We start from the raw sequence: 23,692 nt of genomic DNA, 5'->3' as shown, positions 1-23,692 counted from the left end.
GCTCTAATTGTCACACATTTGGTTGACGGGAGCTCCTTCAATCTGACTTCTGTGTCCAGTATTGTCTTCCTTTTTAAAATTTTTACTTAATACATATTTTTCTTGATTACTAAAGTAATACTTGTTTTTTAGATAATTTACTAAACTCGTTTAAAATCAGAGCGAAAGATATAAAAACATCTATAATCCTGTCGTCTTCTATTTATTGATGTATTATCTTTCAGCCTTTTCTTTCATTGTATTTTTAAATGTAGTAGAGCTAGAACTAAAGATAGAGATTTGCGTCTGAATTTTGTTTTTTTTTAACCTATCGTTGAATTATAAGCATTTCCTGAGCTACTAAGAACTCTTTGGAAACAGCGTGTCTCACAGCCGATTATCCAGGTGACCCGGATGTGCCAGTGCTGCCTTGATGCCCACCCACTGCCTCTGCTTTTGGATGGTATGCTCCTTCTCCCTCTGAAAGAAAACTCCAGGTCTCTCTCTCTTCCCCTCTTCTACACCTGTTTTTTTTTTTCTTTTCTTCTTCAGCATGCTCCTTGCCCATTCCCCTGCAGAACATTTGAGGAGCCAACAAAAGATGAGAATGGCAGAAGCACAGAGAACAAAGAGGAGGGTGGCTCCAGATGAGAGGTAGAGCGCTATCCTCTTGCTGGGCATAGAGCAGTGGTGGGGGGGTAGGTAGATGATAACTAGATTAACAATCAATAGATAACCACATCAGGAGGTGAGAAATGCTATGAAGAAAAATAAAAGTAGATAGAATGGTGAGAGTGGTGGGTAGGTAGCTGCTATTTTAGATAGATGGGCAGGGAAGGCGTGTCTGGTGAGGCAATATTTGGGCAGAGATCTGAGTGTTATACAGATGAGAAAGCTCAGCGAGGTAAAGCAGCTTTCCTAGGGTTATAAGGCAGATTTAGTATTAAATTAGTTTCTTTGATTCAGAAGCCCACTATAAATGTCCCTCCCTCTGTGAGGAGTATACCTCAATGTTTTCAGAAGCTCTTTGAGTGGGATTCCTGACTATAAGCTTGGCTGTCTCTACCGTAGTCCCCTGCACCAAAACATTTCTAAGAAGTAAAACTTACGTAAGAGTTTTCTTGTGCTTTGAATTTCAGTGGTGGCAGGGACAGAAATGTGAGGTTTGCTTTAAGGAGGTGTCGTTTTGGAACTCGGTCATTCCTTGACTCTAAAATCTAGTTTTCGGTGTCCTTAAGGTCTACTCAGCAAGGCAGACCCTCCCTTGAAAACACTGGAGCTGCTCCAGAGAGTCAGCCTGGAATGAAGACAGAGGCCCAGGCTTCAGAACCTTCACTGTCAAAAACCCCATCTACTGAGCTTTCTGAGAGTTCCCCAGGAAGCCAAATTTGGGATAAAGTACGCAGAGCCACCTGGTCTCCGACATCCTGGGTTTCAGAGGCCCAGGGTTTGGAGGCCCGGGCTGCGAAGGCTCGGGCCTGGGAGGCTCAAGCTTTTGAGGCTCAGAGCAGAGCCAGCCAATCCAAGCAAAACTCTGTATTGCGGATGATAGCTGCCCCACTGGCAAAACGGAAACACTTACCTGAGAAGCTGCAGGTGCCAGAGAAGGAAAAGAGTAAGGTCCTCTTCACCCGTCCAGTCTGGTCCAACAAGGTTGAGTACATCCTCGCCCAGGTGGGCTACTCCGTGAGGCCAGGTGATCTCTGGCATTTTACCTTCCTATGGCTTCACAACGGAGGTGGTAAGTCTGGGGACCAGGAGTCATGGATCCACAAGGGGCTAGCAGGACAGAGGCCTGTCCAGGCTTTAAACTCTAAGGTCTCTGGAATGTGTAGAAGCTGGAGACTTGGTACTCTGAGCAGGATAGGAACCAGGTGCCTGAACACTTGGATCATGAGAGGGGTAGAGGTGCAGGGGTAAGGCTGGAAGCTAGGTATATGGGTCTTCCAGGAATTGGGGGCCAAGGGACTGGACACCTGGAACTATGAAGGATATGTAAAGAGTTGAGTCCTGATGCCTATGGCCCTGAGGGAGGTCACTGGTGGGGAACATGTTTTCCGGGACCCCTGATGAAGTCTAGGCACTGAAAAGCCAGATGGTTCTCAGAGCCCTTCCTTGCATCCCCTGCACAGGCAGTTTTCTCCTTATCTACATCTTCATGACGTTCTTGATCGGGATTCCTCTTCTCTTCCTGGAGATGGCAGCTGGTCAGAGGTTGCGTCGGGGCAGCATTGATGTATGGAAGCTCATCAGCCCCTGGATTGGTGGTGTGGGGTATACCAGCTTCCTGGTGAGGAGCCCTGGGCTGCCCAGGCCTACCCTTTACCCCCACCCCCATCCCAACCCTTGTCCTGGAATGGGTCCTATGACTTCACTTCCATGGGTCAAGTCCCTTTAGCTCCCCAGTCCTCTGTCAAATCCCTTCCTTTTTCCTGTCCCCACCCTTCCTCCCCAGCCACCTCTTCCCTGACCCCCAGGTGTGCTTCATCGGTGGCTTGTACTTGAATGTGGTCAATGCCTGGACTCTCTCTTACTTGAGCCAGTCCTTCCAGTTTCACCTTCCATGGGAGAAATGTCCCTTAGTGAAGAACTCCACTGACTTTGGTGAGGAGGAAGTGAAAGAGGAGGAGAAAGGGAAAACAGAGAGGTGGAAGGGAATTTGGAAGAGGAGAAAGGAGCAAGGGGGGGATAAAGAAGAGGAAGGCAGTAGAAGGAAGAAGAAATGGAAGGGGAAGGAGGAGTGGGAGGTGGGAGAAGGGGTGAAGGAGAGGGGAGGGGTCACTCTGTCTAGGAGGCGTGTCCAAAACCAGGTCCCCCTAGATCCTGAATGTGCACAGACGACACCCTCCATGTACTTCTGGTACCGGCTGACCTTGAAGGCCTCAGACAGAATTGAGGATGGTGGGCCACCAGTCCTCAGTCTGAGCTTGTCCTTATTGGTGGCCTGGTGTCTTGTTGCTGCTTTCATGATTAATGGGCTCAAGTCCACTGGGAAGGTGAGCCACCATTTTTTGATTTCTTGACTTTCTCAGATGCTTTAGCCCTCACCTAGCATTTTTACTCATGGATCTCCTAATTTCTCACTGGCCTTTTACTCCTGCTAGCCCCTGACTCCTACTGAAAGCTGTCTTCTAACTCCTCCTCATTTCTGACTTAGAACTTTTCATCCCTGCTGACTGTTGGTTGACTCCCACTGGTACATGGTTGCTGATATGTCCCACTCTCAATTCAGGTAATGTATCTCTTGGTACCAGTCCCCTATCTCATCGTCCTTTGTCTCCTAATCCGGAGTCTCCTGCTGGATGGGGCGGTATTTGGCCTTCGACATTTGGCATCTGCCAAGGTACGGTATTTCTTCCTCACTCCTCTATCAGGCCTTGGAGGACGCCTATTGCCTATTCTTAGGGCATCCTTTCCCCATTATCTCTCCCTATGCATCCCTCTCCCCCACTGTTAAGGTTCTCTTCTCCTTCTTTGACATCTCCCCTTATACTTGTCTTCTCCCTTTTAGATATCGGCTATGTACAGCATGAATGTGTGGTGCCGAGCAGGGACCCAAGTCTTGTTTGCCTTGGGCCTAGGCTTTGGCCCCGTTGTCGCCATATCCTCGCACATGCACCCATCAAACAACTGTCTCCATGATGCCTTTCTTGTGGCTCTTGTCAACCTGGTCACCATGCTGCTTTTCACACTTTTTTTCTTCTCTCTCCTGGGCTTCCGGGCCACAGTCATCACGCAGCACTGCAGTGAAAAGTAAGGCTAGCCCCTTGATTAAGGGTCCCAGCCCCAGGGAACTACAAAAGCCAGAGACCCTAACCTTAAAGTTGTTACAAAGATCCACATTCACACATCTCAACCTCAGGTGCACTTGAAAGCCTCTGTTTTCTCTCGGAGTGAGAAGCAGAGACAGTAGAATCCCTGTCAGCTATTATCCTTCTCAGAGCCCTTTTCTAGCCCTAGAAATCTTCAAACTCAGAGATTGCCAACTGTCCACCTCAGAGTCCCACCACAGAGATATGATAAAAGTGGCAAACATTCAAGGTTACTCGAGTCCTGGACAGCATGTAAGACCACACCCATCCGGAGAACCTTCTACTTCCTGAATGCCCTCATTCTGAATGTCAACTCCTAAATTCAGGGATTTCTGTCAATCTAGCATACTTAAATCCGAAAAGGACTCTCAGAACTAAAACCTTTTTTGTCTCCTCACTGCTGTTTTTTATTCTTCAGGCATTAATTTAAAAAGCATCCATGAGACATTTAGAAAGTACTGTTGGTGTACCGCAGGGACTTGGACAGGTGACTCAGACCGCAGTCCTTGCTTTCATTGAGTTTTTGGTTTTGGAGGGAGGAGGGGAGGGGAATTAAGGACTTAATCAGACGGTCATAAACTCATGATAACCGGTAGCAGGTGTGATGGAGAGGACAGAAAACAGAGCCATTAATTCTGCCTAGGCTAGTCAGAGAAGGATTCCCAGAGGATGCAGACCTAAGCTGAATTTATTCCCAGTAATCCTAACCCGTGAAAATAGCCGCCATTTTCTTCTAGAAGCAGCTTGGGCACATATATGTGCACACGTGCAAGAGTTCTCTAGGGTATATACTTAGGAATGGAGTTGCTGTGTAGGGTATACACACTTTCAGTTTTACTATATATTGTCTGACTTTCAAAGTGGTTTGTGATATGTGAGAATTCCGTGTATTCCCCTTTCTGCACAACACTTGATTAAACTTGGTCAAACTTTAAAATTTTTACCAGTCTGGTGGGAGTGTAATGGTATTTTTTAATGTTTTTAAAAGACATTTTATTATGAGATATTACATATGTTTAGAAACATACATAAAACAAAATGTGCAGTGTAAAGAACTGTGAAATAGACACCACCCGTGTTAAGAACTAGAATGACCCTGGAACCTCTCCATGATCTCTGATTATAACCTCTTTCCTCCCTCATAGAGGTAAGCATTCTCCTGACTTTTATGATTAGTTCTTTGTTTTTCTTTATATTTTATTATCTATGTATGCATATCTAAACAATATAGTTTAATTTATACAGTTATATAAAGCAATATAGTTTTGTATGTCCATTTATGTAGCTTAATTTGTTCATTTATATATATATTCTCTTTGTATTCTTTTACTTCTTTCATTCAACATATGATTGTAAGATTCAGCCATATTGTTGTGTGTAGCTGTAGTCTATGCTTTTTAATGCTGTATAATATTCCAGTATGTAAATATACAGTCATGTGTCACATAATGATGTTTTGGTCAACAACAGACTGCATATACGATGGTGGCCACATAAGATTAGTGCCATATAGCCTAAGTGTGTAGCAGGCTATACCATCTAGGTTTGTGTGAGTACACTTTGCGATGTTCACACAAAGACAAAATCACCTAATGACACGTTTCTCAAAACGTATCCCTGTCGTTAATTGACACAAGGCTGTACCACAATTTCTTTATCCATTCTACTGTCAATGAACATTTGGACATTTCAGTTTAAGAGCCAGTTTTGGCTCTTAAACATTCTTATACATGTTCCTAATGTACACATTTTTCTAGGGTATATACCTATGAGTGAGATTGTTGGGCAGCTCCCAGAGAACAAAGGCGGAATCAACAAAGTGTCTTGAAACCTAAGCATGGGAATGCTCCCATTGTCATTGCTCCTACACTTTTTTGGTCAAAGGAAGTCACAAAGCTACCCTAGATGAAAGAGGTGGAAAAATACGCTTTACCTCTTGATGAGAGGAGCTGCAAAATGCTGTGGCCATGTGTCTTCAATTTACCACACACACCTTCAGCGTCACTAGATAATGCCAAATTACCTTCCACAGTGTTGGGACGATTGTAATGATCTCTCTCGCACACACCCATTTGCTCAATTCTGATGTTAGAATACACAGCAAAATAGTTAGAGAATTGCTAGCCCATACCATTGCAAAGATCACTTAAGAAAGGAATGAAGGTGGAAGAGACTCCCAGTGATCTTGTTAAAGGAAAAAAGTAAAAAACAAGAGTATAAAAACAATAGTATGGGGGCCAGCTAATTCCAGGGTTCATTATTTGTTGAAGACTTTTTGTCCTTTTCCTGAATTTTACAGTCAAAATGCTATGTTTAAAAATTACTTGGGTTAGTTCTTTTTCCTCCATTCAGTGTGGATGTGATGTTCATTTGAAATACAGTTAGGATCATTTGTTTCTGTTTGTATGACATTTTAGTGTCCCTCCAAGCTTAATTTAATTTTGTTTTTTTAAAACATTAATATGGTTTAAAAGACAAAATTATACAAAAAGATACTCAGAGAAACATCACTTTCCCAACATCACTTCAGCTTGATTCCTACCCATCCCGTATAGGTAACCAAGTTCATTATTTTTTGGTTTATCTTTCCTGGGTTTGTTTATAAAAATAAGCAGAAAAATGTATATTTTCTTATTTACCCTTCTTTCTTACACAAAAGATAGCCTACTGTTGTTTGTATATGTGTGTGTGTGTGTGTGTGTGTGTGAGAGAGAGAGAGAGAGAGAGAGGAAGATTGCCAGTCTTCCTCTTTTTGCTTGAGGAAGATTGTCCCTAAGCTAACATCGTGCCAGTCTTCCTCTATTTTGTGTGTGAGATGCCGCCACAGCATGGCTTGACGAGCAGTGTGTAGGTCTGTGCCTGAGATCCAAACCCATGAACCCTGGGCCGCAAAAGTGGAGCGCGCGACCTTAATAACTATGCCACTGGGCTGGCCCCCATACTATTGTTTTTATACTCTTGTTTTTTACTTTTTTCATTTAACAAGATCACCTGGGAGTCTCTTCCACCTTCATTCCTTTCTTAAGTGATCTGTGTTAGGCCTAGAGGTAGTGCCTGCTATCCTCTATATCTGCTATTCCTCTATTCTTTAGAGTCCTCGTTGTCCCTTAGTAGGGAAGCCCTTGTTATAGTTACTAATAGGACACTATCAAAATTAAAACCATTTTCTCTTTGAAATATATCATTAAGATGATGACAATGTATGCCACAAAGTTGGAGAAATTTATATGTAGGACCCTTTATCTTCCCCCTTTTTATGTTATAGTTGTCATATGTGCTATATTTACATACATTGAAAATCCCATCAAACAATGTTATAATTTTTGCTTTCAACTGACATACTTTCAATTGACATACATATTCCAAAACTTAGGGGGAGAAAAATATCCTATTATATTTACCTAGATGGTTATTATTTTTGTTGCTCTTCCTTCATTTCTGAAGTTTGAATTTTCCCTTCAGTATTAGTTCCATTCTATCTGAAAAACTTCCTTCAGCATTTCTTTTATGTTGCAGATATGTTGGTAATGAATTTTCTGAGTTCCTTTAATCTGAAAATGCCTTTCGTTTGGCTTCATTCTTGAAGGATGTTTTCACTGTATATAGAATTATAGGTTGACAGTCCTTTTCTTTAAGACTTTAAAAATGTGCTATTTCCTCCTGGCCTCCATTTTTGATGAGAATTTTGCAGTCGTTCAAATTGTTGTTCCCTTATATGTAATGTGTCATTTTTCTCTGGCTGCTTTCAAGATTTAAAAAAATTTTATGTTTAGCTTTCAGTTGCTTGATTTTGATGTGTCTGGGCATGAGCTTTTGGGTTGATCCTGTTTGAGGTTTCCTGAGCTTCTTGAATCTAAAAGTTTATGACTTTGGCCAAATGTGGGAAATTTTAAGCCATTATTTCTCCAAATATTTTTTGTGCACTGCACTCCTTTGTCTCTCATTCTGGACTCTGGTAACATAGATAATATTGTCCCATAGGTTTCTGAGGCTCTGTACACTTTGTCCCACTCTTTTTCTGTCTGTTGTTCTTATTGGATGCTTCCTGTTGCCTGATCTTCAAGGTCACTGACTTTTTCCTCTGTCTTCTTCATTCTGCTATTTAGCAGATCAAGTGGATTTTTTATTTGTTGTTATGTTTTTTAGTTATAAAATTTTCCACTTAGTGTTTTTCTTATATCTTTTGTCTGCTGATATTCTTTCTTTCCATTTATTTCAAGAGTGTTGGCTCTGACTTCTCAGGGTATGATTGTAACAGCTGCTTTAACGTCTGATCATTAAAACTTCTGTGTCATTTTGGGGTTGATGTGTATTGATTATCTTTTTCCTTCTGGCATGTTGAGATTTTCCTAGTTCTTCATATATCAGGTAATTTTGTATTGTATTGTGGTTATTTTAAATATATTTGAGACGGCATTTATTTAATTCTTTGGAAAATGTTGATTTTTTTTTTTTTTTAGTTTCAGGAGACAACTGACCCTGTTAGATTTAAGCTGGAAGTTTCTACCCGCCTTACATGGGTTATGGTTCCAATGTCAGTTCAGTTTTCAAAGTCTTTGCAATGCTATTTGGAGCTATCCTGGTTGTATACCACCAGTAGTTTGGGAGCTGGGCAGTGGTATATCCTCTTCTCCAGCTCTCACAGTCTCTGGAATGCTGTTTAGGCTCAGATACAATCATGTGCTGCCCGGGATTTCATGTGACACGTTGTGGGATCACTTTCTAGAGCTCCCTCTTGCCTGAAATCTCCCTGACACTTCCCAGCTCTTAGAAGTCCCAATACCTTATTTTCTGCCTAAACAACTAGGGCTTTAGTTTCCCTGCTCTGCTACCCATTTCATCAGCTGCATCGACCTCCAGGGCCAAGCATTGAGAGGAGAGAAATCTTTAGAAAGCAACAAGAGTCTCCTCCTTTATCCGTGTTCTTCAGACCACAGTTTCTTTGGTCAGATGAGGGTTTCCATCTCAGGGTTATGGGTATTTGTCCAGCCACCACTGCCACAGCCACCATTGTTGCTGCAGGATTGTCTGATGTGTGTGATAAGACAGAAAGAACAAGAAAAATCAGGGGATTTATCCCACTTTCTCTGAGACTTTGAGGCCTCTATCCTATTCTTTAGAACAGAAATAGAGAACTTCCCTTGGAGCTCTTTCTGTCCATACCTGATACATAGTTCTGGGTGTCATGCTGCTTTTGAGTCCAGACCAGGAGATACTGGAGGGAAAAATTTTTGGAAACTCGTCACTAATTTGGTGGTACTTGAAGTTCTATTTTCCTTCCCAAGCTGCTCGCTACCATTTACTTTCCAGAGTCCTTCCATGTGTTCTGTGTACGGTTTTTACTTGCATTCAGTAAGGCAGGGTGAAGTGTGCTTCTGAACTCTGTAGTTTCTGATGAGAAGGCAATTTTTAAAAATATTCATTCTGCTGGGGCTGGCCCCGTGGCTGAGTGGTTAAGTTCGCGCGCTCTGCTGCAGGCGGCCCAGTGTTTTGTTGGTTCGAATCCTGGGCGCGGACATGGCACTGCTCATCAGACCACGCTGAGGCAGCGTCCCACATGCCACAACTAGAAGGACCCACAACGAAGAATATACAACTATGTACTGGGGGGCTTTGGGGAGAAAAAGGAAAAAATAAAAATCTAAAAAAAAAAAAATATTCATTCTGCTTGTGGTTTGCTGAGCTTCTTAAATCTGTAAATTTATATTTTTTCACCAGATTTGAGAAGTTTTCTGCCATTCTTCCTTTAAATATTTTTTCTGCCTCATTCTCCCCTCTCCTTCTGGAATTCTAATTACATATACATATGTTTGTTAGACTTTTTTTTTATTGTCCCACAGGTCCCTGAGGCTCTGTTCATTATATTTTTTAAATATGATTTTTCTCTATTCTTCAGATTTGTGTGGTATCTGTTGATGTGTCTTTAAGTTACCAACTCACTTCTGATTCAGTCCACCCACTGAATTTTTAAATTTCAGATACTGTATTTTTTGTTCTAAAACCTCTATTATGGTTCTCTTTTATAATTTTTTTCTTTGCTGTGATCTTTATCTTTTCTTTCCTTATAAGTATATTTTCCTTTAAGTCCTTGAGCATCAGTACAACAGCATTAAAATTCTTGTCTGCTGGTTTCAATATCATCGTCTCTTGAGTATGAATCATGTTTTCCTGTTTCTTAAAATCAAGTTGTGTAAGTTCTTCAGTTGTGTTGTTCTTTTCCAAAATTGTTTTGGCTGTCGCACATCTTTGCTCTCTGTGTAAATTTTAGAATTACCTTGTCAATTTTTTATAAAAAGAAGTCGTTCAGAGGTGTTAATTGGGATTGCATTGAATCTATGGATCATTTTAGGGAGAATAAGCAACTACCAATACTGTGTCTTCTGACTCAGGAACATGATACATCTCTCTGTTTATTTACCTCTTCTTCTTTTTTTTTTCAAAGATTTTATTTTTCCTTTTTCTCCCCAAAGCCCCCTGGTACATAGTTGTGTATTTTTAGTTGTGGGTCCTTCCAGTTGTGGCATGTGGGATGCCACCTCAGCATGGCCTGATGAGTGGTGCCATGTCCACGCCCAGGATCCAAACCAGTGAAACCCTGGGCTGCTGAAGCGAAGTGCACGAACTTAACCGCTTGACCATGGGGCCAGCCCCTTACCTCTGCTTTAATTTCTCTCAGCAATATTTTGTAAATTTTAGTCTATAACATGTCTTGCATATATTTTCTAAAGTTTATCCCTAATGATTTCATATTTTATATTCTATTATAAATAATATTCTTAAATTTTAAATCCAACTTTTCATTGCTTAGTATATTGAATTACAACTGATTTATGTACATTGACCTTGATAAACTCACTTATTTTTGTAGCTTTAGGTTTGTCGACATACACAATCTTGTATCTGCAAATGAAGACATTTACTTCTTCCTTTCTAATCTTTTAAAAATTATTTTACTTGCTTTATTGCATTGACTAGACTCTCCAGTGCTATGCTGATTAAGGCGTAAGAATGGGCAGGGATGCATTTCGCCATTTTCAAGGGAAAGCAGTGATTCTCCAGTGTTTATGAGGTCTACCGTCTTGCTACTTTTCTTTTTGTCCTGTCTCTTTGTTACTTTATTCCTCATTTCCTAATTAGGTTGAGTTTTTTTAAAGGATTTTTATGATTCCATCTTTATTTTCATTCTTGTCTTATTCACTATACCTTTTTGTTTTGTGGGTTTAATGGTTGCTCTAGAGTTTAGAATATACATCTTTAACTTGTCACCATCTTCTTTCAAATAATAGTAAACAATTTCACACAAAATTGAAAAAGATTACAGCAATATACTTCTATTCTCTTTTCCTGTCCTTTGCATTGTTTTTGTCATGCATTTTTCTTTTAACCACATTTTAAACAGAATACATCATTATTATTTTTTCTTAAATAATCAATGTCTTTTAAAGAGATTTTATATTTTGTATTTTCAGCACTGTTCATTCCTTTGTGTAGATCCCAAGTTTCCACCTGGTATCATTTTCCTTCCATTTAAGATCTTCCTGTAGGGGCTGGCCCCGTGACAGACTGGTTAAGTTCATGTGCTCTGCTTTGGGGTGCCTGAGTTTGCCAGTTCAGATCCTGGGCACGGACCTACACACTGCTCATCAGGCCATACTCTGGCAGCATCCCGCACAGAAGAATTGGAATAACTTACAACTAGGATATACAACCATGTGTTGCGGTTTGGGGGAGCAGAAAAGAAAAAGAACTTCCTTTAACATTTTTTGTAATGTAAACCTGCCAGCAATGAATTCTCTCAACTTTTATTTGTCTGAAAGTCTTCACTTCACCTTTAGTTATGAAACATATGTTTATATGAATATGTAAAATATATTCAATTAGAAAAGAATATTTCAATGTAGAATTTTAGTTTGACAGTTTTTTTCTTTTGACACTTTAATGATGTAGTTTCTTGTCTTCTTGATTTTATACTTTCTGATGGCTTTTTTGCATTCATTTTTATCTTTTTTTCCCTATACTGTGTCTTATTCTTTCTCAGATTGCTTTTAAGATTTTCTCTTTTTCACTGTTTTTCAGAAATTTTATTATCATAGGTCTTCTTTCAGTTTTCTGTTTAACCTGTTTGAGGTTCATTAAGCTTCTTGAAACTGGAGATATACAATTTTTATCAAATTAGGAAAAATTTAAGCCAATGTTTTTCTCAAATACTCCTTTCTCCCCCTCCTCTTTTTCTGGGACTCCAATGCACTTGGTTTAGAATGCTTGATATTGTCCCGCAAGTCATTGAGTCTCTGTCTTCTTTTTTCAGTGTGTTTTCTCTCTGTATTTCCTTTTGTATATTTTCTATTGCTATTTCTTCAGGTTCATTGATCTTTCTTTATACAGTGTCTAATCTGTTGCTAATCTCATCTGGGGAATTTTTCGTTTCAGATATTATGTTTTTAATTTCAAGTCCCACTGGTTTTTTTTTTTTTTTTATATCTTCCATTTCTCTACTTGTTAGGTTCATATTTTTCTTTAAACACTTTAACGTAGTTTTTTTTTTTAAAGATTTTATTTATTTATTTATTTTCCTTTTTCTCCCCAAAGCCCCCCGGTACATGGTTGTATATTCTTCGTTGTGTGTCCTTCTAGTTGTGGCATGTGGGACACTGCCTCAGTGTGGTTTGATGAACAGTGCCATGTCTGCGCCCAGGATTCCAACTAACGAAACACTGGGCCGCCTGCAACAGAGTGCGCAAACTTAACCACTCGGCCACGGGGCCAGCCCCTTTAACATAGTTTCAATATCCTTGACTTCTAATTCCATCATCTCTGTCATTTATTGCTCTATTTTATTTACTGTTTTATTTTCTGATTTTTCTCCTGGTTATGGGTCACATCTTGTTCCTTCTTCATTTGTTTACCAATTCTTGACTGGGTGCTGGACTTTGTGAATTTTATGTTTTTGAGTGTCTGGCTTTTGTTGCCTTCCTTTAATGTATATTGAGCTTTGTTCTAGCAGGTAATGTTACTTGTGGCTCAGTTTGATCCTTTTGTGGCTTGATTTTAAGCTTCATTAGGGTGGGTTTAGAGTAATCTTTTCTCCAGGAGTGCTAAGGCATGGCCTTTCTGGGATCTCTTCTGAATGGGGTATTCCCCATTCAGAACTTGGATGTTTCCAGGTTTTTCTTTACTCTGCCTTGTGGATTTGCATCCTACACATGTGCATCTTAAAATTCAGCAAAGACTCAAAGGTCCCCTATGCACATTTCTGAAATTCTTTGTCTTCGTAGCTACCTCTGCCCCAGAATCCTTCCTTGGAACTTCCAGCTGCTTCAGCCTTCCTGAATCCCCTCTTTGTCTCTTCAGCTGAATGTGACCACCATACTTTTCTTGCAATCTTCTTCCCTGCTCTATAGACTAGAATGTGCTGTCAGGTAGAAAACCAGGGCGATTGTATGGCGCACCTCATTTGTTTCCCTTCTCTCAGGGATCAAAGACCTGTGCTTCCTGTTATCTCTTGTCTGAATACAGGTGCTTTGTAAAGTTTGTCCAGTTGTCTGGTTGTTTACAGTGGGAGGGTAAGTGGTGCCCCTGCTCCTTCATTGTGGCTGGAAGTAGAATTATCCACACTGAATGTTAAATTTCAATTATTTTATTTCAAAAGGTTCTGTTTAGTTTTTTAAAACCTTCATGGTCAATTTATAGTTTCTTGTTCCCTGCAAATATTTCCAAGCTTGCCTTTTATTATTTAAGCGTAGTAAACATAGTTGTATTATAATCTTTGATAATTCTAACATTTGGAAGTAACTTTAGGTCTACTTTTACTGTATTGTTTCTGATAGTTATTGCTCATGGTATCTTGTTTTTGTGTGCTTGGTTGTCTCTACATCCTATTTATTTGACCATTATTTATAGGAATGCTTTAAGGCCTAAGATGAAGTGTATTCATCCAGATAGGACTTTTGTTTCTACCTGATGCATAGGGACATTAAAAAGAGACTTCTTGAAACTCTTAAAAAGAAAGAAAGAGAGAAAAAGGAAACTCAGTTCTTGGCTTGAGCTTTTGAGATAACCAGGGTCAAATATTTGGGCTGTAAATCCAAACTAGTGCTGGCGTGTGGTTATAACGTGTCAGGAACTTTTAAAATTTCCCCTTGTTTTGCTCATTTCTGAAGCAACTTTCCTCGCCTTCCCTGTTGTGTGAAAGGGTTGGGCACAAGCTTCTGGTTCGTTTTTATACTGAAGGTAGTCCTTTGAAGTGCCAGATGTAGGAGAAGACTTTCTATTCTGACCCTTACTTTGGTCAGGTTCTGGTGCTTTATATGTGATCCCCATGCTCCTTTTATTTCTTAAAGCTCATGAAATTGGACACTGCAAGTACAGTTTGTTGTATTTGATGTATACCTTCAGGGCAAAGTTGCTTTGGAAGTCCCCTTTCCCCACTGCTTTTGTCTGTACTTCAATTTTTGTCTGATAATTCCTTATTGTCTTGTCAGCGTTTTTTTCTTTTAAGATTAAAAAATATCTTCCAGACTTTTGAGTTATTTCCAGTAAGAAAGTTGGTCCAAATATTTAACTTGCCTGTTACCAAAAGAATAGTATTTTATTTTCTAAAATGTGATCAAACTATACTTCTTTTCCTGCAACTTGCATTTTGCTCTAATAAATAAGACTTGGCAGGCCTTCAATTTTAGTCTTATAGAGCAGTGAGCTGAATTTTTAAGGATTTGTAGAAATTAGCCAAATGAAGAATGGCGATGGGGGTGGGGTTGGTCTTGGGCCAGAGAGGGCATGGCAGGTCCTGGAACTGTAAGGAGTTAACTCTGACCTGAGCATGAAGTACGCAGAGGGTCATGATGGGAAGATAAGGCTAGAGAGGTCAGCAGGGCTCAGATCAAAAAGTCCAAGAAGCAGTTTCTGTCACATAGCACAACTCCATGGGAGCATTATGCATATAGTAATCTAAGTAAATGGTGCTCCTTGACATTCTGTAGTGCAAAGCTTAGAAGGTTGACTTTTACCCACTTGTCTAAGGAAGGAGGAAGGGAAGAGGTAGGGGCTGAATAAGAGACCCCATCACTAGAGCAGGGACCCCAGAGTCCCCAAGAAGACTATAGATACGGCTTCTCCTGGGACCCTCCACGGTCATAAATTCTCCAGGCTCACAGCAATTCATGTCCCTGAAGGTCAGTGCCTTCTAGGCTTCATTCTAAGGTCTACCTTACCCAGATCAGTAATGCTAGGCTGGTGATGTCCTTTCCTATCTGGAAGATAAGGGAACCAGAGGTGGTCTCCTAAGGAGCAAAATGATTCTATGTGATTCAACTCTTTATCCCCAGGAGTGCTGAAATACTTATGAACCTGGTAGCCACGAGGAAGCTGCCTCCTGAGGCTCAGCCCCCTCTAAACCTGTTTGACCGCCCTACCTCTATCTTCACCTCCTGGCTCAAGAGCCTTCCCCATCCCATCAAGAGCATGGTCCTCAGCCACGTGCCAGAGTGCAGCTTAGAGCAGCAATTTTTGAAGGTCAGTAAAAACAGACAAGTGAGGCCTAGAGTTCCTCAGTTGGAAGCTATTGTCATATTCCAAAGCCTTCTGTAAAACAGAAATTTCAGCTTTTATTAGCACCAGGAAAAAATCCCAGAAGAACCAGGATCACCTGCAGCCCTGGTGATGCAAAGAACTATAGCTTCCAGAATACCCTCCTGCGGACAATGCCAGGGGAATTGGTTTTGCACATCAGAGGGTCAGCTTAGAGATGGGGTTTTCTCACTGACCCAGGGCTTTTAGGAAGTTTTACAGGGAGCATAGAATGTATTTTTGTCTGTATTTTTGTTGTTGTTGAGTTCAAAGTTTCTTTAACTCCTGACCTTTCTCCTCTTAACAGGTTAAGGAGGGCCCAAGCTTTGCATTCCTTGCCGTCACTGAAACCATGTCATTCATTCCTGGGTCTGTCTTCTGGTCCATCCTCTTCTTCCTGATGTTGCTGATCCTGGAGCTGAGCACCACAATAGGGAACATGCAGGGTATCATTACCCCCCTCCAGGACACCTTTTCTTGTTTCAGGAAATATACAAAGCTGCTTACAGGTACCTTGATCTATGGCTCTACTCCCACCAATGACCCTGACTTCACTGATATTCTTGTCCAGCCCTGGTCTATGACCTCTGCTTAGCCCTTATCACCCAGCCAGACCTCTGACCTTAATCCAGATCCAATATTTCTTCTAGTGGTTGTCTTTGTGCTCATGTTCCTGTGCGGCCTCTTCTTCATTCGACCTTCAGGCTTCTACTTCTTCAAACTGCTGACTGAATACTGGATAGTCCTCCCCATAATCATCATCGTCATATTTGAAAACATGGCCGTGGCCTGGGCCTATGGGGCCAGGAGGTGATAGCTTGGGTCTGTAGGGAAGGTTGACTGATTTCTTGTTGCCTCTATTATCACCCAACTAGAGTGACATAGGGACTGTTAACTTCAGGGCCTTCTGAGAAACCTTCTTATTTATTCATTTATTTAATGTATTTATTGAGTGCTTAATATGTGCCAGGCACTGTTTTAGTCACCAGGGGTGCAGCATTGAGTAAAACAAGCATCCCTGTCCTCAGAGAGTTTACATTCTAATGGTGGAGATAGACAATAACCAAATGAACAAATGGAAATGTCAGGTGGTGATAACTGACAAGAGAAAATCATAGAGTAAGTAAGATGATCAAGGGTGGAGTGGTGCTAATTTAGATGAGATTGCAGGGAAGGCCTCTCCGATAAGGGGACATTTGAGTAGACTCCTGAATGAAATGAAGGATGGAGCTATGACAAGGTTTTGAGAAAGACTGTTCCAAGCAGAGGAAACAGTTAGTACTAAGGCAAGAGGAAGCATCACGCTTGGAGTTTTTGAGCAACAGGGAGAACAAGGAGGTTGAAATAGAATGTTAGGAGATGAGGCCAGAGAGGTAGCGGGAGATCATGTAGGGCCTTGGAGGCCATGGTAGGACTTAGCTTTTTCTGCAGAATGAAAGAGGAGGCATTGGAGGGTTTTGAGTAGGAGAATGACATTATCAGATTTATTTTTTAAAAAGATATTTATGGGGCCCAGCCTTGTGGCAGAGTGGTTAAAGTTCCACATAGTCTGCTTTGGTGGCCCAGGTTTGTGAGTTTGGTTCCCAGGCGCAGACATACTCCACTCACCAGCCATGTGGTGGTGGTGTCCCACATACAAAATAGAAGAAGACTGTCATAGATGTTAGCTCAGGGCTAATCTTCCTCAAGCAAAGAGGAGGACTGGCAATGGATGTTAGCTCAGGGTGAATCTTCCTCAGCAGAAAAAAAAAGATGCTTATGACTGCTGGGTGGAGAACAGACTATGAGGAGTCAAGAGTGAAGCAGAGAGAACAGTCGGGAACTATCGTAATATTCCAAATAAGGGCTAACAATGGCTTGGGCTAGAGTGGTAGAGGTATAGGTTGAGAGATGTGGTATAATTCTGCAAGGGAGTGCTAGTAGGGAAGAAGGAACAAGATAATCAGGGGCATCAAGTACAAGGAACTCCCAAGCGTGACTTGGACATCCAAGTGGTATAATTTGAGGGCAGAAGGCTCAGGTGGCAGCATTTTCATGTGATAGTGGTTCTTGGAGTCAGTTCATTCATTCGTTAACTCAACACATATTTCTTGAGACTTTCTCTGTGTCAGGAAAGCCTTCTGGTACTGAGATACAAATGAATTAGAATGAGCTCCTCTTCTCAAAGAGCACAGAGTCCAAAGAGGAAGATATATATATAAGCAGACAATCCCAATACAAGGTGGTAAGTCTATAGCAGAGGTAGCCAGGAGACCTCCACGGGCACCTGGGGAGTCAGAGAAGGTGTCCTAGAGGAGAGGAGGATTGAGTAGAGTCGGGGCAGAGGAACAGGTAGACAAAGAGAAAGAGAGAATGGCTTTATAGGCTCCCAGTTTTATATTTATTGAGATGGAGAACATGCAGAGAAGCTAAGAAAAGTTCCCTGACGATCAAGTGTTACCTTTTTTTGGTCTGTGTTGTTCACTGTGGATACCCAGCACCTAGAAGAGTCCCTGGTACATCATAGACATTCTCATATTCATGGAATGAATAAAAGGGACCTGGCCTTCATCCTGAGGGCACTGGGTACCCATGGAAGGTTTCTAAGCAGTAGAAGAATGTTCGAAAATTTTTCTTGGGTTGGGATGGAAGACTGACTCGGGAGAAGATAAGAGAGGATGAGGCTTGAGCTGAGGTAGGGGTTTGGAGGTGAAGTAGAATATTTAAAAGATGCTAAGGTCAGGCTGGTCTTGTCCCCCAAGACTGGGTAAGGCTCAACTGGGCCTCCCACAGTCTTGTGGCCCTTCCTCCCAGGTTCCTTGCAGACTTTGCGATCCTGTGGGACCGCCCCATCTCTCCCATCATTCGATGGCTGTGGTGCTGTCTGTCTCCAATTCTACTGCTAGTCCTATTGGTGACTACTCTGATTCATCTGTTTCTGAAGAGCTTCACCTATGTGGCCTGGGACTCAAGCACTGTGAGCCTCCGTCCCCAGACCCCAGACCTTCTTAGGGAGTCGGGGCCAGATCTTTCAATCCACCCTTGGCCTAGAGACCCTATCATCTCATTTTCTGACTCCCTGAGGACTCATCAGTCCTCTGCCCCAGTTCCCCTCCCACCTTTCTCTTCCATATCCTTCCTCTTCTGGGAACTCCGATGTTCTGAACCTCTTTCCCATCTCTCCACAGTCAAAAGAGGTGCTTCGACAATACCCATCATGGGGGCTGCTCGCGATGATTGCCCTTGTTATCATTGGCATCCTCCCCATCCCCACATACTTTGTATACTGCCTCACCCATGGGATTCCCTTCAATGTCACGAGCTGGCACAAGTCTAGGATATCCTCCAGATGCCTACCCCTAAGTTTCCAACTATCACCCATTAAAGAGGTCCAGAGTGAGGAAATCCTACAAGATGATAACTGAATTGCGATCAACCTGTTTTGTGACTTCCTAACTTCATTTATTTGTCCTGACATCACATATCCCTCAAAACAGATCTAACAAGCAACTCTTAATACCAACTTGAGACTGTTGATGTCCATGGACCCAGAACTACTTTTATTCCCAAGAGAATATTTGGGGGCTCATGGGGACTGGTTTTCAGCCCCCCCTCCAAGACCCCACCTTCCTGGGTTACCACTGTCATTGTGTTTTCCCCATCCCCTTTCTCAGTATATACACATGCCCATCATTGTATACACCATTGATAATGCCTACCAAACCTGCTTCTTGCCTGGTCTGCCCCTCCCCTGGCGTGGAGCTGGAGGAGTAATGCTGTTGGTCAATAAATCAGTCCGCTGGGACTCTAAGCACTGGCTGTGAGCAGATCTTTTTTTTTTCCCCTATAAATGTCTCAGATATTTAGTCTTCCTCACGAGGCTTCCATTCTTTTGAGAGCCAAATCTCCAGCCCGGAGTTGCTGCCCTCTCCTTGTCATGGCAAATTCAGGTGCTAGATTAGTAGACTTGCTTTTTCCAGGGACTGGTCTTTAGCCAAGAGAAACTCAGGAAATGGTGGTTCAACAAAGATAGAAAGGATGTTAATACGCTTGCTAATGAGACATGGTAACCGTATCATGGGTCTAATACTTATTTTTAAAAAGAGGTTCCAGAACTGTTGTGGACTAAGTGTATCTGGTAGTGGACACACAACCAGTTTGAGGAATTACGGAATAGTGTTGCTGAGCCCGCCAGTCCCGTATCTGCTTGGTAAGCGGCATCGCAGGTTGTATCACAGAGCTAAATCAGGTGATTGGCCCAGTGAGTGATAACTGAGTAGGTCTCTCAGAACTTGTGGGAGGGGTGACTCCACAACTGAGCTGAAGTACTTCCCCAAAGGAGATGGGGGTCAGTCAGCGACTGGGGATGGGGGCTGTGGGTAGAGGTGGTTGGGATTCTCGAAGATCCAGGGAATGAGTTTTCCTTAAATGCTCAGAGATCCCAGGATTTCGGATTGCTGAGGGCCCACAAGGAGGCTGCCCCTGAGTAAGTTTCTGTGACAAAAGAAGAAAAAGCAGACATCCCCAACCATTGGCAGGTGGGTGGGTCTGGTGAATCAAGAGCAGAGATCCTAGACGTCTCCGGACCTCTGAAGTTTCACGCTCCTCAAGCTGGAGATGGACAGCTGGAGAGGATGTGAACCTCCCTCATCACCCATTGGCTCCTGCACCTCGTAGCCCCGCCCCCACAGCTCCTTCCATCTCCCCTACCCCCACGCCACGCCCACAATCCAAACGAGATGTCTGCGTGAAGACCTGCGCTGCTGAGTCGGATAAGGTGGGAATCGGAGAGAGGAGGCAGTCGCCTTCTCGTCATGACCAAATACTCTTTTGAGTTTTCAACCTCTTTCCTTTTGGAAACCCAGGTGCTCATCCTCCTTTCTGTCCTCCACTCGGCCCCCAACCCCCGCTCCAGTTCCAGTTTTGGGAGTGGAACCCGTGGGAGAGGGATTGAAAAGCAGGGGCCTACCGGATAAACCGACGGGAGTGGAACGAAGGTCTTGGTGTGTCTCCTCCTCCCGCTCTAAATTTTTTTCTCCTCAGGCTGCTTATTGACTGTCCTGTGGCACCCAACGGCAAGGTGGTTTGAATTGGGAATAGCTCACATTGCTGTCGGGAGCGCTGTTTAGAGACGGGGACACTGCTTTCCATCGGAGGCACTTCTCTACGTAGCTCTGGAGGTCCTTACTGTCTAAAGTCGTGTGTCATACCAGCCTCGTGTGTGATGAGCGGAGTTTTTTCTGGACTGTTGTTGATCTCTGGCCTTGTTAGACAAAATGGAGCCCCGTCCTTGGTAGGGCACCTTACACTTGTCTTCACTTTTATTCCTCACGAGAGTGATACTAGGTATAGGTATTGTCATCCTCAGTTTTCATCAGGAGACGCGAAAGAAAGAGGCGTTCACACACTGAATCAAGGACAGAGCTTGACAAAGAGTCTTGTCTTGTGGCTCCTGGCGCTTTTATTTTGGAGATTTTCGAATACATAGAAAAAAGTAACATAATGAATTTCTTTATACTCATCACCCATCTTAAATAATGACCAACTCCTGACCAGTCTGGTTTCATCTTTCCTCCCCCCAACTGCCTGCCTCCCCATTGTTTTGAAGCAAATTCCAAATTTATCATTTCTGCTGTAGATATGTCAGTCCATATCTCTAAAAAATAAGAACCTCTTAACCTGACAAAACCTTATCACACTGAAAACAAGTAATGGTAGTCATTTAATATCATCAAATATCCAGTCAGTATTCAGATTTTTCTGATTGCCTTATAATTTTTTTTGTGGTAGCTTTATCTTTTTTAACAGCTTTATTGAGATGTAATTCACCCATTGAAAGTGTACAGTTCAGTGGCTTTTAGTATATTTGCAGAGTTGTGCAACCATTACCGCAGTCAATTTTAGTACATTTTCATTACCCCCAAAAGAAGCACCACACCCCTTAGCCATCACCCAGATTGCCCCAGCCCCCAACCCCAGCCTTAGATAAGCACTAATGTACTCTTTGTTCTATAGAGTTGCCTGTTCTGGACATTTTATATAAATGGAATCATACAGTAAGAATAGTCTCTTGTGACTGGCTTCTTTCACATAGAATGTTTTCAAGATTCATCCCTGTGTGGCATGTATCATTATTTCATTTCTTTTTATTGCTGAATAATATTCCATTGTGATAGCTGTACCACATTCTATTTATCTAATTATCAGTTAATGGACATTTTGGTTTGTTTCCATTTTGGGGCTCTTATGAATAATGCTGTTATGAACATTCATGTAAAAGTTTTTTTGGTGAACATATGTTTTTATTTCTCCTGGCATAAACTTAGGAGTGGAATTGCTGAATCACTACCAAATTCAGTGTCATGGGAATTTTACCCTATATTATCTTCTAATAGATTTAGGTCTTTGATCCATTTTGGGTTAATTTTGTATATGGTGTTAAGTAAGGGTCCACTTTATTCTTCTGCGTGTGAATATCCAGGTTTCTCAGCACCATTTGTTGAAAAGACTGTTCTTTCCCCATTGAGTGGTCTTGGCGCTCTTGTCAAAAATCGTTTGACTATATATGCAAGGGTGTATTTCTGGGCTCTCCATTCTATTCTCTTGGTGTCTGTGTCTGTCTTTATGCCAGTGTCACACTGTTTTGATTACTGTAGCTTTGTGGTAAGTTTTGAAATCAAGAAGTATGAGTCCTCCAGCTTTGTTCTTTTTCAAGATTGTTTCAGCTATTCAGGGTCTCTTGAGATTCCATATGAAGTTTAGGATGGATTTTTCTAGTTCCTGCAAAAAAAGATCACTGGGGTTTTGTTAGGGATTGCATTGAATCTGTAGATCACTTTGGATAGTATTTACATCTTAACAATTTACAAGTCTTCCAATCCAACGAACATGAGATGTATTTCCATTTATTTATGTCTTCTTTCATTTCTTTCAGCAATATTTTATAGTTTTTATTGTACGAGACTTTCACCTCCTTGGTTCATTCCTAAGTATCTTATTCCATTTGATTCTATTTTAAAGGGAATTGTTTTTGTAATTTCCTTTTCAGATTGTTCATTGCTAGTGTATAAAAATGCAACTGATTTTTGTGTGTTGACTTTTTATCCTGCCACTTTGCTGAATTCATTTATCTTAATGGGTTTTTTGGGTGAAATCTTGAGGGTTTTCTACATATAAGATTATATCATCCATGAACAGAGATAATTTTACTTCTTCCTTTAAAATTGAATGACTGGGGGCCGGTTCCCTGGACGAGTGGTTAAGTTTGCACACTCCGCTGTGGCGGCCCAGGGTTCGGATCCTGGGCGCGGACATGGCACCGCTCGTCAGGCCATGTTGAGGTGGCGTCCCACATCCCACAACTGGAAGGACCTGCAACTAAGATATACAACTATGTGCAGGGGGGTTTGGGGAGATAGATAAAGCAGGAAAAAAAAAAAGATTGGCAACAGTTGTTAGCTCAGGTGCCAATCTTTAAAAACTAAATAAATAAATAAAAATAAAATAAAATTGGATGACTTTATTTCTTTTTCTTGCCTAATTGCTCAGGCCAGAACTCTCACTACTGTATTGAATAGAAGCAGTGAAAGTTCCTGATCTTAGAGGGAGAGCCTTTAGTCTTTCACCATTGAGTATGATGTTCACTATGGGTTTTTCCTATATGGCTTTTATTATATTATGTTGAAGTAGTTTCCTTCTCCTAGTTTGTTGAATGTTTTTATCATGAAAGGGTATTGAATTTTGTCAAATGCTTTTTATGAATCTGTTGAGATGATCATATGATTTTTAGCCTTCATTCTGTTAATTTGGTGCATTACATTGATCAATTTTCTTTTGGCAAATCATCCTTGTGTTCTAGGAATAAACCCCTCTTTGTCATGTTGCATTATCCTTTTAATATGCTGCTGAATTCTGTTTGCCAGTATTTTGTTGAGAGTTTTTGCATCTATGTTCATCAGGGATATTAGTCTGTAGTTTTCTTTTCTTGCAGTGTTTTTGTCTGGCTTTGCTATGAGGGTCATACTGGTGTCAAAAAATGAATTAAGAAGTGTTTCCTTCTCAGGGCTGGCCCCATGGCCAAGTGGTTAAGTTCGCATGCTCCACTTCGGCAGCTTGGGGTTTCTCAGGTTTGAATCCTGGGCGCCGACATGGCACCGCTCGTCAAGCCATGCTGAAGCGGCATCCCACATGCCACAACTAGATGGACCCACAACTAAAAATACACGACTATGTACCCAGGGGCTTTGGGGAGAAAAAGAAAAAAATAAAATCTTTAAAGAAAAAAGAAAAAAAGAAAATAGTTTGTATTCGGCTGTTGTTGGAGGCACATTCTAGAGATGTAAATTAGATTATGTTGG

At 41.6% G+C, this 23,692-nt stretch overlaps 1 protein-coding gene across 1 annotated transcript; it reads left to right on the top strand.

The window, feature by feature from the left end:
* Positions 1–259: 259 nt before the first annotated feature.
* LOC106838283 (orphan sodium- and chloride-dependent neurotransmitter transporter NTT5-like) lies at positions 260–19,142 on the top strand. Its single transcript, XM_070499153.1, is given in 14 exon segments — positions 260–442; positions 532–633; positions 1,218–1,720; positions 2,112–2,269; positions 2,457–2,583; positions 2,800–2,975; positions 3,212–3,322; positions 3,491–3,732; positions 15,116–15,302; positions 15,664–15,865; positions 16,007–16,166; positions 18,150–18,312; positions 18,524–18,753; positions 18,755–19,142. Coding segments are annotated over 13 exon segments (2,397 nt in total). The 5' UTR covers positions 260–442; position 532; the 3' UTR covers positions 18,792–19,142.
* Positions 19,143–23,692: the final 4,550 nt, after the last annotated feature.

Source organism: Equus asinus, chromosome 26, assembly GCF_041296235.1.
Source record: "Equus asinus isolate D_3611 breed Donkey chromosome 26, EquAss-T2T_v2, whole genome shotgun sequence".
Classification (NCBI taxonomy): Eukaryota; Metazoa; Chordata; class Mammalia; order Perissodactyla; family Equidae; genus Equus; species Equus asinus.
The sequence above is the reverse complement of the archived record's forward strand: the minus strand, read 5'-3'. Positions and strand labels throughout refer to the sequence as shown.